We start from the raw sequence: 13,137 nt of genomic DNA, 5'->3' as shown, positions 1-13,137 counted from the left end.
AAAAATAAGTCGAGCCTGAACCTGAGTTGAGTTGCTACTAATTATATTCCTATATTTAATTTATATGAATATTTACCCATAGTTTTACATTTTAATTTTGCATTTTCAGTTCTCCATTGTTGATAATCAGAATCTTGTTGGCACTGATTTATGCATTGGGCCGAACACAGCATTTTTATCTAAATTAGAAAATCCATACCCTGTTCCACACGAAACTTGAGACTGGCTTCAATTCACTTCTCCTTTTCTCTTGTGTTTTAAAATCAGAGGTCTACCACAGCACAGACTTTGGCCAAGAATTGTATTTCATGTAGCACAATCTAAACTGTATGGTTCTTGTAGCGTAGTGATTTTCAGTTTACTGTGCACGTGATGTGCAGTGGGGTGCGGATACAGTATATGAGGGTGTCAGATGATGTCCAAAACAGGCTCTGACATAGGCGGAGGGTTTATAAGGCCCTGGTCAGACTGCACTTGGAGTATTGTGAGCAGTGTTGGGCCCTTTATCTAAAAGAGCATGTGCTGGCACTGGAGAGGGTCCAGAGGAGTTTCATGAGAATGACCCTGGCAATGAAAGGGTTAAAGTCTGAGGTGCATTTGTTGGCTCTGGGCTTGTACTCGCTGGAGTTTAGATTAATGAGGGGGTAATGTCATTGAATCCCACTGAATATTGAAAGTCTGAGATAGTGGATCTGGAGAGGATGTTTCCAAAGGTGCGAAAGTTTAAGACCAGAGGGCACAGCCTTAGAATAGGATACACCTTTAGGCAGATGAGGAAGAATTTCTTTAGCCAGAGGGTGATAAAACTATGGAATTTATTGCCAGTGACAACTGTGGGTGCCAAGTCATTGGGATTATTTAAAATAGAAGTTGATAGGTTCTTCATCAGTACTGTCGTCAAAGGTTATGGGGAGAAGGCATGCGGATGAGGTTGGGAAGGATAATAAATCAGCCACGATGAAATGGTGTAGCCATATGGGCTGAATAGCCTAATTCTGCTCCTATGTTTTATGGTCTTTTCAAACCTTTTTTGTGTGCATGTTGTCCACAGACTGAGAAGGTCCTGCAGAAGTCAGCCTTCGGAGAGCCTGTGGCCATGGAGTACAGAACACAGATCTTCCCATGTGTATGTTAACTTCATCTTCTGTTTACCCTTTGTTCCACCTCTTTTGCTGTGGGTCACCTTTGGGTACACAAAGACTGAACCCTGATCCTGTTATGTTCCCCTGCCTCTCCAGGATCTGCTTATGTCTTTTTTTTCCTTTTAGTTTCACAAGTTCTTTCTAATTTGGCTAGATTTGAAAATGTGACTGATCTGCACTGATGGAAGTAATTCACGTACCTGATGATTAACTTTCATCTGTTGTATAACTGTTACAAAGTGTTTCCTGAAAACTTTAGAAAATTTGTAAAAGTTCTGCTTGAATGTTGAGCTAATCTAAAGAAATGCAATCACCCCGAGCTGTGATACTTCTTGATTTTTTTTCCCCCTTTCTTTGAGCTTTTCATTTTCCATATGTGTTTCTATTCAGTCTAGATCATTGATCGCTTTCAATGGTTGGATTCTTTTGACCATTTTATGAGAGTTAAGCAGCATCAGCACCGGACTGAGGGAAGTGGTCCTGATTTTGAATCTGGATTGAACATCGAGCTAGCAACTTGGTCCCGTTTAAAAAAAATACGGGCAAATGCTATGGAAATGGCAAAACTTCCACCTGATGCGCCACAGGGTGCAAAACGGAACAGCAACAACTACAGAGTTAAGGAAACTTAACTAGTTTCAATTAATTTCTAATAATCAATTCAGCTCCCTTGGAAAGTTAATTGAAGGGAAAGAGGCAATTGAATGCATTATTGGAAGGTAGTTGCTGGATTAAAAACCAAGCAGCAGCACCAGCTCAGAACAACCTGACCAGTACAGAAATCTGAAAGATCCAAAATCTAGGATTTGATAGGTAATACATTTAGTTCATGTATTGTATTTTGAACACACATTTTTGATGAATAAATGCAGATTTTAAAAGACAGCTTTGTTAGTTGTGCGCTTAATTCAACAGCCATAAATTGTTTTATTTAAGCCATTGATGATGCACATTGCAAAATGGAAAAAAATCAATAAGATCGCTGTCTCAGTGTGGATTTGAAAATGGACCACAGATGGGTATAGCATGAAGCACCATTTTAATAGTTACGGTCATAAATTTTGGAAGATTCTGCAACACACTCTCCAGTGGTATTGGATTAGATTTTTTTGAAGAGTGAAAAAGGTACAATCTGTAAGAGAGAGTTATTCTTAATTTACTATGAGATGAGAAATCATAGGAGGCAGTAAACGTACACAATATTTTACCTAAAATTGGGGAATTAAGAACCAAGGGAATAGGCTTAGGGTGAGAAGGGACAGATTTAATGGGAACCTTGGAGTCAACTTCTTAGCCCAGGGAGTGGTCCATATGTGGAAGATATTGCTAGAGGAAGCGGCTGGGGCAATATGTTAACACTATTTAAAAGACATTGGACAGGTACGTGCATAGGAAAGGTTGAGAGAGATATGGGCCAAGCAAAGTCAAATGGGACTATCTGACTGTAAATGGGCATGTTGGTGGGCATGGACCAGATAGCTCAAAGCATCTACATCCAGGCTGGATGACTCTGAGATCTACCACAGTATCTTGTGTCAGAAACTAAATGATCCAGTTGAGTGAAATACTTGCAGGAAACTAAGAAGCAAAAGCAGGAGTTGTCTGTGTGACCCATTGAGCTACATCTGCCAATTTTCAGTAAAATCATAGGCAGTCCTGCACCTCATCCACTTTCTTTCCCAATCCCCATATCCTCTGGTCTTCTGAATTTCCATAAATCTTTTGATCTCAACCCAGAACATGACAGAACATCCACAGCCCTCTGAAGATGAAAGATTGAGAGACTTAAGAAATTTCACCATATCTCAGTTGTAAATGGCTGATTCTAAGATTTTAAGATTCTGCCATTGTTCCAAGTTCTCCAGCTAGAAGTGACATTTAGCCTGCTACGTCAGCTCATAAATAACTACAGACTGGAATACTTTTTCTTTGTTCAACAAAAGAGGCAGTGATATAATCATATTATTTTCTTCCTTATTGTAAATGCAGATTCTACACAAGATCCTCTTTTATAATCATCTCAAGTATGATTCAACGTAAATTACAGGGAGTATTATGGTTTTCACATTATAATTTGTAACACAAGATGGCTGTGGAATTTGGTTTACAGATTAGCTCCAGACACTCACAAATATAGTGTTTATAATTTCTGGAAGATTAGAAAATTAAATTTTGTAATTTTCAGGGAAGCTCTTTGGAACATGCAATAGGAGAGTAGATCTGTTCAAATATGCAAGGTAGATTTAATAATCCTTTATATAACTATGATCAAATTAGCACATTCTTCTCAAATCTCTTTTGCTTTTTTATGGTATGTTGTAATTTGCTGCCTTTATGGCTATACAGTGTGCTTAAATGTGATTCTCTGAAATAATATTAGCTTCAGAATCGATGGCTGAGAATTTCTTGGAGGAATGTCATAACTTCTTTGGACATATACTGTAAATCTCTTCCTTCTCTGTGAAGGAAGCATAACGTTGTCTTACCCCATTCCAGTACCACAGCTTGTTGTCTATGGCTTCTGGTTCAGAATGTTACACAACAGGTCAAGGGAGTGACTTCATTTTATTATGCTTTATACAAGTTTTCTCAAATGATGGATATATATGTAGTCCTATTTGTTGGCAAGTTACCTGAAAACATATTTGCAATAAAGTTTTTTTTCAAGATCACTACCCTGCAGCTACGAAGTGTAAATCAGCTCCTGGTGGAAAAGTAGTCACTAAAACAGCTTCCAGGCCATGGCTGACGTGCAGTTCAGACATAAACATGGAAGACCCTCACATAGTTATCGATTAGGAGCTGATCCACAGGAGCGTAATTAAAGGACTATCTTGAATGCAATTCTTCCTCACCTGGTGGTAGGCTCCCATGATCTTTCGTGCCTCCTGGTACAGAGTCTCACCACTCCAGTGTGGGTTTAGCTGATGTAGTTCTGACACTATCCGGTTATGTTCACGTAAAAAGATAGTGTGTAGAGCTTGCATCCCTAGATGTTCATTTGCTCGGGAATCCCCTGAATGGTAAAAGAAATGATTTTCAATTTTCCAGTCTTGTAGAATCTGGCATGCCTTCAGTGTATCTTATCTGGTAGTGCAGAATTTGGAAGGGCTTGCTAGGAACTGCTTGAAGGTTATTGAAATGTTCTAGAGCTCCTGGTGTTCCTGTCTTAGATATGACTTCGACTGAGATCCGTACAGTCTGAGCCTCAGATATGAAATGTTCAATATTCCCAACTATAATACTCACTACGTTATCTAAACACACAAAACAATTTGTAATAGTTATTGTTATAAACTCTGTATGTCTTAATTTTCAAGCAAACAGACGAGAGGTTACTTGGTAAGATAGAGTTATCAATGATAATTTCTGACAGTAAGATCTTCATTGGAGTAATGATGCAAACTCAAGTCCAATCTTGTCTACACCTACTCTTCAGTAATAATCAATAGGTAGTTGCTAGTTTAATTTTTATCTCTTTCTATTACTTGAATGCAAGATGCTTTAAAGGTGCATAGTTCAATGTAAGTACTCTGGTACCTCATTTAAGCTAAATTCAATCTCGCAGATACTGTGCATTTTTATATATGTAATGCCCTGGTTCATATATTTTACTGTTATGCTGTTCTGTATTTCATTTTGTGCTGTTCTGTGTGAGCTGCTTGTTTGGGTTACTGTTGATGACAAGGGATAGGAGAATCGTGTGCCATCCAATGAGGATGGGCAGATTAAGGGGAGGTTTCTGTGGTGAGGAACACTAAGGTTAGGCTTTGGGCTATTGTTAAGGAGATGTAGAGAGAAGATGCCGGAGAGAAGAGGTTGTAGGATTCGACCCAGAGCGGGGCCGTGATACAGTGAAGCCGGGGGTGAGATCGAAGGAGGATCGGAGAAGAGGAAACCGTGAGCTCCAACTTGTGCACTTTAGACTGTTTCATTAAAATGGGTCCTTTTTCTATTTTTGTTCTTTCTTTATTAACCCTTTAGTCCAATTAAGAACTATAAAGCTAAATCTTTTAATTGTATGCAGAGTGTGGTCTGTTATTCCATGGCACTGATTTGTAACAGGGTAATGCAGTATCCACACAAACAGGGGCTTTCAGGGTGGGTTCGCATCTCAATCTCACACGATTGGCAGGGCCAGACATTGTCTTCCTTAGACTTACACAGCTGACGGAACCAGTGTGTCTCACATACCTATGGAAATATCCAGAAAATCATCCTCAGCTTGGTGGCCCTAAGTGCCTTTGATGGCAATGCCTGTGCATTCCACTGAACTGAATTCCAGAACTTTTTTTTTGCATCCCATACATAGATGTTGATCTTTTGTTTATTTAGAACTCCCAATCTGAGGACAAAACTCTCCCATGCAGAAGCCCCCAAAGAAGTTCGATGTTCAGAAAGAGTTGCTTTTACCCCCCCACCTCCCCTTTACCCTCTTGCACTACGGCTAATTGTGGAATCCTAGCTGACACCTCAAATAGCATCAGGTAACTACTGAACTCTTTCATGTTCCAATGCTGAATTTGTCCTCGTTCTCTGTTATGAATTTACCAGCCAGAAAACATGGAATGTCTGACTTGTTTCCAAGGCGGGATTGGTCTCTTGTCAGAGCACAGGGATTCTGAAGCTTTTTGGTCATGAAGGGCAAGAAGGCCAGGCCGCTGTCAGAATATTGCTGGTTAATGGCCAGATACCCAAGGCCACTGGTATGATTTCTCAGTTTCCATGCCACGGTCTCTGTACTTCCGTACACCATGCTGGCATCCACAAATGAGGTGATGCTGTTCAGTTGCTCCCTGGGGTGGAGTTGTCCTGTGAGGATTCCGGATTCACCACTCCCACATGCTGGGGCTGAGCGGAAGAAAGGCATGCACTTCTCCCTTTCACAGGCACGTGGATCGTCATCTGGGATCTGCAAGACATTTGGATCTAATCAGAAAATAGACCCACTCATCATATCAAGAGTGCACCAAAGGATGATTGACTAAGCACAGATCCTTGCCTGTATTGGGAAGCATGGGCTTCTGTTACTGCAGGATGATGAACAATCAACACGGTCGATGAAGGAAGATGTACTGGCACTCTGTGGTGTCAGGTCCATATCATGGTCAATCCACTGTCCCCATTCCACCAAGATATGGGCATAATTGCTGTCCAGAGAAATGTTCCTGTTGCCAGTGTGCAGGATTGCTGTAGACACCATCCTGGCCTGCAAATTATCATTGGAGTTGGTAAGATTTAGAAGATTCATTGCTTCAGTATGAGCACAGCCACCTTCATACATTCACCACACCCCTGCAAACTCTGCTACGTACCAGTGGTAATTGGAATCCATTATATTCCTTAGTCTCACGCCATCCTTTTGGAACTGAAAACCCATCATCGTACTCTGGAGGAAGCCATCGAACATATGGGACATTAGCTGCTCCCCAGTGGGTGTGCTGTCTGAAGTCACAGAAAGCAGATTGATTCATTTGTGTATGTCAGCAAGGTTTGCAGGACTATTACAGTCCATTTGTTTGCTTATTACATCACTAGCATTGAGGGTCACAATGAAGTTCCTCCATCTCTGTCACACAGATATAGGAATCATCATTGGGGTTCCCATAACAATTTTTTTGACCAGTCAGGGTTGTGAGCCCTGAGCTGGAGGACAGGTGTACCACTCTTAGTCCTGCTCTACCCTTTGACCTGTATGGCATGGGTGACCGTACCAGGTGTCAAAGCATAAGGCCCCAACTCCAGCCAACCAAAGTTCTCTGGGTCATTGAGGCACACAAGCCTCCCAATCCTATGACAAAGTTGTGGTCCTCTTGGAGGAGGACTGTTACAGTGGGTAGAGAAAATGGTAATGATGTTTCCAGCCTATCTTTCAAAAAAAGCTATTTCTACTGATACCATTTCTGTTAATGTGGTTCACCTTGTATGTATATTGCTATTAACTAGCATTGAAATATCAACTTTCATTAAGGTAATCCAATGACACATAAGCAGCTGTCTATGCTCATGTCTAGAATGGAAACATCACAAATCAGACCTACACACCGCAGCTCAGATCCTGCGGTGATAGTGAGCTCATGTTGGAAAGTTAGCTGACAAACCTGTTGCACTGGACAGTTTCTATGATGAAGATATTGGTCAGCTTTCAGCAAGCGGAACTATTCGAAGATTTCTCTGAGGGATCAGTGTAATGTATATTAAGCCGATTCGTCTACTGAGAATTCTCCATCTAAATTTTATCCATTTCCTCCTCCTCCATCTCCCTCCCAATTTACCTTTGATTTTTGGGGTACTAATCATGGTTTCTTTCAAGAAACCAGTAAGAAGGATTCACTAAATACATTATCCAATAGATAGTTTACATCTTGTCAGGTCTGCAGCCTTTCAATATTACTTCCATTTCATTTAATTACTTGTTTCTGCGAAGAAACTACGAAGGGGAAGCAATTTTTATTTTTGTATTGCAGTAAGGATTGCTCGAGGATGCAGTACCTGTTATTGCAGATGCCAGAAATAGTTCGATATTTGTCCAATAGGCAGGAGCTGGAGCAGGTGACCATCTGTAGTTGAGTGGTACAACCGGTTATTTTGGCCAGTGTCTGAAGATCTAGTGTGCTGAGTAGATCTAAGGGGTAAAGAAACCATGTTAAGCAGAGGCTATGGTGCTTGATTTTGGTCAGAGAAACAGAGGGATATGTGAATTGTCCTGTTATCGTTTATTTCTCATTTCCCTTAAACTGCTGATCTATATAGAAAGCCAGCTGCCACTTTTGACTAATCATTCCTTGCATGTGGAGTTAGATAGTAAGGTTTGGGAGGCATTTTCATAGCTGAGCAACATTCCTGCCCCACAGCTGACATCTGTAGTTCATTTTCTAGCAGACATCACTTGAGAGTTTTCTGAAAAGAGCTTCTGCTGTTTTCACCCTATTCATGACTTTGACTCAAATTATTCATTTGATTATCGCACCGATGCAGACCAGCGGTACAAAGAGGAGTTGAAACAAAGGTGAGAGAGTATGCGTTAGAGCTCTGTGTTAATCATTGAAACACCAGAATATTTACGCTGGAGGTAGATTAAGCTACAATGTGGAAGTGGATGGTTAACATTTATGGTAAATATAATTCAAATTTTGTGTGAAAGATTACAACCACAGGAGTTAATTACTTGCTACTGTGAAAACACAGTAGGAAGATGATAAAATCAAGGAATAAGTGTTATGAAAATGTGACATTTTCCTATGCAAGTTCTGTGACACCACAGAGAATTGTACTTACCAGCCAAATAGGAAGATTGCATTTTGTATTGCATTCATCATTATCAACATTTTAATGTGGCAACATTATCATTTAGGCTGTCAAGTGATTAACTGTGCAATAAAAATAGAATTAATTATACTTTAACAGCATGGTAAACACAATGTAAAAAAGTTTATTTTAACATTGCATAAAAGAGAAATGTTGATTTTGAGAGGGAAGGGTCTCTGAGGAGAAGAGAGACTAGAAAAGAGAATGGAGAGAAAAGAGAGTGAAGTGGGAGGACTACTACAGATCACTGTAGGTAGAATATACAATGAACCAAACTGAACCCTGCCTTTCAATCAGAAAAGCCATCTTGACTCTGTGTCTTAGCACAACTTTGCTGTATCTTCTCCTTCCCATTATGCTTCTCCCTCTCACCTTCCCCCCTTCCCCTTCCCTCTTCTCCCTTCTCCCCTTCCCCTTCCCCACCTCCCCCGCTCTCCCCCTCCCCCTTCTCCCTTCCCCCCATCCCCCCATCCTCCCTTCTCAGTCTAACACATTCCCTCTTTTTATTCTCAGTTCCTGCCTATTTTTTTTCCATTGTTCATACATTGGACATTATTTTTAGCTCACAAGTGATTTCAACAAATATAAGATACACTCAGGTACAATGAAAGAAGATGAAAGAATTCTCACTTTCTGTTTCGTTGACCCAGCAATAATTGATTTACTTTTTCTATAGCCTAGAGATATTTATGAATGTTCAAAAACTCTTCTTCCAGATCTCTCACTCAGTCAAGTTAAGATGGCGGCCTGTTCTGTCCCAGCAGCTTCTACTGGATCAACAAAAGGTGCTACTGTCCTATTTTATATATAGGCATCCGTTAGTCTTGTGAGATCATGATTTGAACCTTGGAAGGTTTCCCAGGGCGCAGGACTGGGCAAGCTTGTATGGAAGACTGGCAGTTGCCCATGCTGTAAGTCTCCCCTCTCCACGCCACCAATGTTGTCCAAGGGAAGGGCACTAGGGCTGATACAGCTTGGCACCGGTGTCGTCGCAGAGCAATGTGTGGTTAAGTGCCTTGCTCAAGGACACAACATGCCGCCTCAGCTGAGGCTCGAACTAGCGACCTTCAGATCACTAGACTGATGCCTTAACCACTTGGCCACGTGCCAACACAACTGCCCTATTTAAACCATTTTTTAATATAATTAAAAAATTTTTTTTTGCTCAGCATAACAAAACTTTCAATTTCCAGATACACTTACATTTACATTTCTTCCTCTCACAGATATCAGGCATCAGAACACTTCCATCAAATTATAGACATCACCACAACATCCTATATAAATGCCCTTGTTAGTATAGCAGACAGGTTTACATCTATATATTGCACAAAAGATTGCCATGTTTTATGAAAACTATTTGTTTTTGAGTGTACCATACATGTCAAGAAGTCCAAAGGAATGTATTCCATGATTAATTTACGCCAACCAAAAAGTCCAGGGGCCTTATCAGATATCCAAAAAATTAAAATGTTCCTCCACGCACAAAAAGTCAGGATGTTAAAAAGATTTTTCTGATGTGCATTAATAACGCAACTGCTGGATAAGCCTAAGAGTGAAGACACTGGGTCCATTTCAAGCTCTATCTTCAGAATCTTTTCCATTTCTCCCAAAATATCACTCCAGTATGCCTGAAGTTTGGGATAAGTCCAAAAACAGTGGGTGGAAGTTCCAGTATTTACTTTACATTTAGAATACATTTTGAGAGACGATCTGGAGTCAGGTGGGCTCTATGCAGAATTTTGAGTTGCAATGCTCTAGTTCTATTACAAACTGAAATCTTCTTTGCATTTTCACAGATGTCTTCCCATGTTTCAGCTGTAAATTCTACTCCCAGCTCTTCCTCCCAGATCCTTCCCAGCTGCTCAGCCTCTCGACAAGAACATTCCCTCAGGATGCTGTAAAAATTACTGATGGAGACTTCACCCTTAGAAAGAAACACTCTCTTTTCTATGTCAGAACTATAGAAATCAGTTAACAATGATTTTTTTTCTGTATATAATCTCTTATCTGAAAGAATCGAAAAAGATCCTTGTTGGATATGTTAAATCTGTGTACTATTTGACTAAAAGACATTAATTTTCCTTCATCAAACAAATCCCCTAGATGGAAAATATCCTTAGAAATCCAAAGTTTAAATCCAGAATCCATTATGCCAGGCTGAAAATCTGGACTGCCGGTTATTGGAGAGAAGGGTGATATTTTCGTTGCATTACCCTCAATTTGTCGCACCGCCCTCCAAGCCCTGACTGTATTAATTGTTATTGGGTTGCGACAATATTCCTTATCTGGTTTCATCTTATTGAGGAAAAGCAAATTAATAAGAGGGCATTCTGTTTGTGAAGCTTCAATGTCTAGCCAAATTGAGAAGGGGTCCCTGCAAACCCAGTCAACCACACAAGATAAAAAGGAACTTAATTGATATTTTTGATGTCTGGAAAATCCAGATCCCCTAGACTACTGGGAAGCTGTAACATAGACATTTTAATACAGGGTCTTTTTTTTGTTCCAGATGAAAGAAACAAACCAGCCATTCATTTTTTAAAGTATTTGTTGGGTAAAAATGACTGGAATCATTTGTATTAGGTAGAGCAGACGAGGAAGAATGTTTATTTTGAGCAAGGATATTCGGCGAAGCCAAGAAATGGGAAGAGTGCTCCATCACTCAAGATCCTGTTTTATTTTGTCAAATAACTGCGTAAAGTTAGCTTTGAACAATTGATCAAACGTAGGTGTGATAACTATGTCTAAGTAAACAAATCCTACCTGCGACCATTTAAAGGGGAAAACACGCTGAGTGTCAGGCACCTGCTGCAGATTCCCCAGAGGCGTAGCCTCTGATTTAGTAAAGTTGATTTTATAACCTGAAAAGCCGCTAAATGAATCGATGCATTGTATAAGGTGGTGCACTGATATAGCAGGATTTGATAAGAAAATTAGGACATCATCCGCATACAATGTAATTTTATGTGACTTTAGTCCTATGTCTGGAGCAGATATTTTGGGGTCTCGCCAAATAGCCTCAGCCAATGGCTCGACCACTAGTGTGAAAAGTAGTGGTGATAAAGGGCAGCCCCGCCGGCTGCCCCTCAGAATACTAAAATTATCCGACCTAATACCATTAGTGAGAATCGCAGCCAAAGGGTCATTATAAAGAACCTTTACCCATTTAATAAAATTATTGCCCAAACCAAGTCGTTCTAAAGTAAAAAAAAGATATGGGCATTCGACAGAATCAAGGCCTTTTCTACATCTAAGGAAACCACCAAGCCGTCCACTGCCTGTTGCTGACATGCCTGAATCACATTAAGTAATCTTCTGATATTGTTAGATGATCTACGGCCTTTTACAAAACTCGTTTGATCCTCTTTTATGATAAAAGGTAACACAGTTTCTAATCGCAATGCTAAGGTTTTAAATAAGATTTTAAAGTCAACATTTAACAATGAAATAGGCCTGTGGGAGGCACAATCTTCAGGGCTCTTTCCTTTTTTAAGAATTAGAGAGATATTAGCTCCTCTCAATGATAGTGGGAGGAGACCACAATTATATAACCATATAACAATTACAGCACAGAAACAGGCCATCTTGGCCCTTCTAGTCCATGCCGAACTCTTACTCTCTCCTAGTCCCACCGACCTGCACTCAGCCCATAACCTTCCATTCCTTTCCTGTCCATATAGCTATCCAATTTAACTTTAAACGACAACATCGAACCAGCCTCAACCACTTTTGCTGGAAGCTCATTCCACACAGCTACCACTCTCTGAGTAAAGAAGTTGCCCCTCATGTTACCCCTAAACTTTTGTCCTTTAGCTCTCAACTCATGTCCTCTTGTTTTAATCTTCCCCACTCTCAATGGAAAAAGCCTATCCACGTCAACTCTATCAATCCCCCTCATAATTTTAAACACCTCTATCAAGTCGCCCCTCAACCTTCTACGCTCCAAAGAATAAAGACCTAACTTGTTCAACCTTTCTCTGTAACTTAGGAGATGAAACCCAGGCAACATTTTAGTAAACTTCCTCTGTACTCTCTCAATTTTATTGACATCAATTAAATGCATGATTGAACATATTTAGCATAGGCTCTGATAATAACCCTGTAAACTCTTTATAGAATTCACTAGTGAGTCCATCAGGACCAGGGGCCTTCCCACTTTGGAGCTGTCTCACAGCTTGCTGTATCTCATGTATAGATAATGGAGCATTGAGGAGGGACTCTTGTTCAGAAGAAATGCCTAGGAGATCTAAATTCCTGAAAAAGAACTCCATCCTAGATGGTCCATCATTACATTGATACAGTTTAGAATAAAAATTCTTAAACACAATATTAATCATTTTAGCAACATACATAAACGTTGCTGGTGAACGCAGCAGGCCAGGAAGCATCTCTAGGAAGAGGTACAGTCGACATTTCGAGCTGAGACCCTTCGTCAGGACTCACTGAAAGAAGAGCTAGTAAGAGATTTGAAAGTGTGAGGGGGAGGGGGAGATCTGAAAATTTTTGCAAAGTTAATGAAGTCAACGATCTCAGCATGCGTGCAGGAAGCAGCGCCAATGCAGTTGTCGACGTAGTGAAGGAAAAGTGGGGGACAGATACCAGAATAAGTTTGGAACATAGGTTGTTCCACAAAGCCAACAAAAAGGCAGGCATAGCTGGGACCCATACGGGTGCCCATGGTGAC

At 40.4% G+C, this 13,137-nt stretch overlaps 1 protein-coding gene across 1 annotated transcript in view; it reads right to left on the bottom strand.

Moving 5' to 3' along the window:
- LOC134353468 (eosinophil peroxidase-like) overlaps window positions 1-13,137 on the bottom strand; it is a 90,163-nt gene that overhangs the window by 18,289 nt on the left and 58,737 nt on the right. Inside the window, exons 5-9 of the mRNA XM_063061473.1 lie at window positions 7,635-7,767; window positions 6,458-6,587; window positions 6,145-6,351; window positions 5,694-6,054; window positions 3,998-4,158 (exon numbers count right to left, since the gene is read on the bottom strand). Of these exons, the coding sequence (XP_062917543.1) occupies window positions 3,998-4,158; window positions 5,694-6,054; window positions 6,145-6,351; window positions 6,458-6,587; window positions 7,635-7,767 (992 nt within the window). The remainder of the gene's footprint in view (window positions 1-3,997; window positions 4,159-5,693; window positions 6,055-6,144; window positions 6,352-6,457; window positions 6,588-7,634; window positions 7,768-13,137) is intronic.

Source organism: Mobula hypostoma, chromosome 11, assembly GCF_963921235.1.
Source record: "Mobula hypostoma chromosome 11, sMobHyp1.1, whole genome shotgun sequence".
Lineage (NCBI taxonomy): Eukaryota > Metazoa > Chordata > Chondrichthyes > Myliobatiformes > Myliobatidae > Mobula > Mobula hypostoma.
Note: the sequence above shows the minus strand (reverse complement) of the source record. Positions and strands in the feature narration are given on the sequence as shown.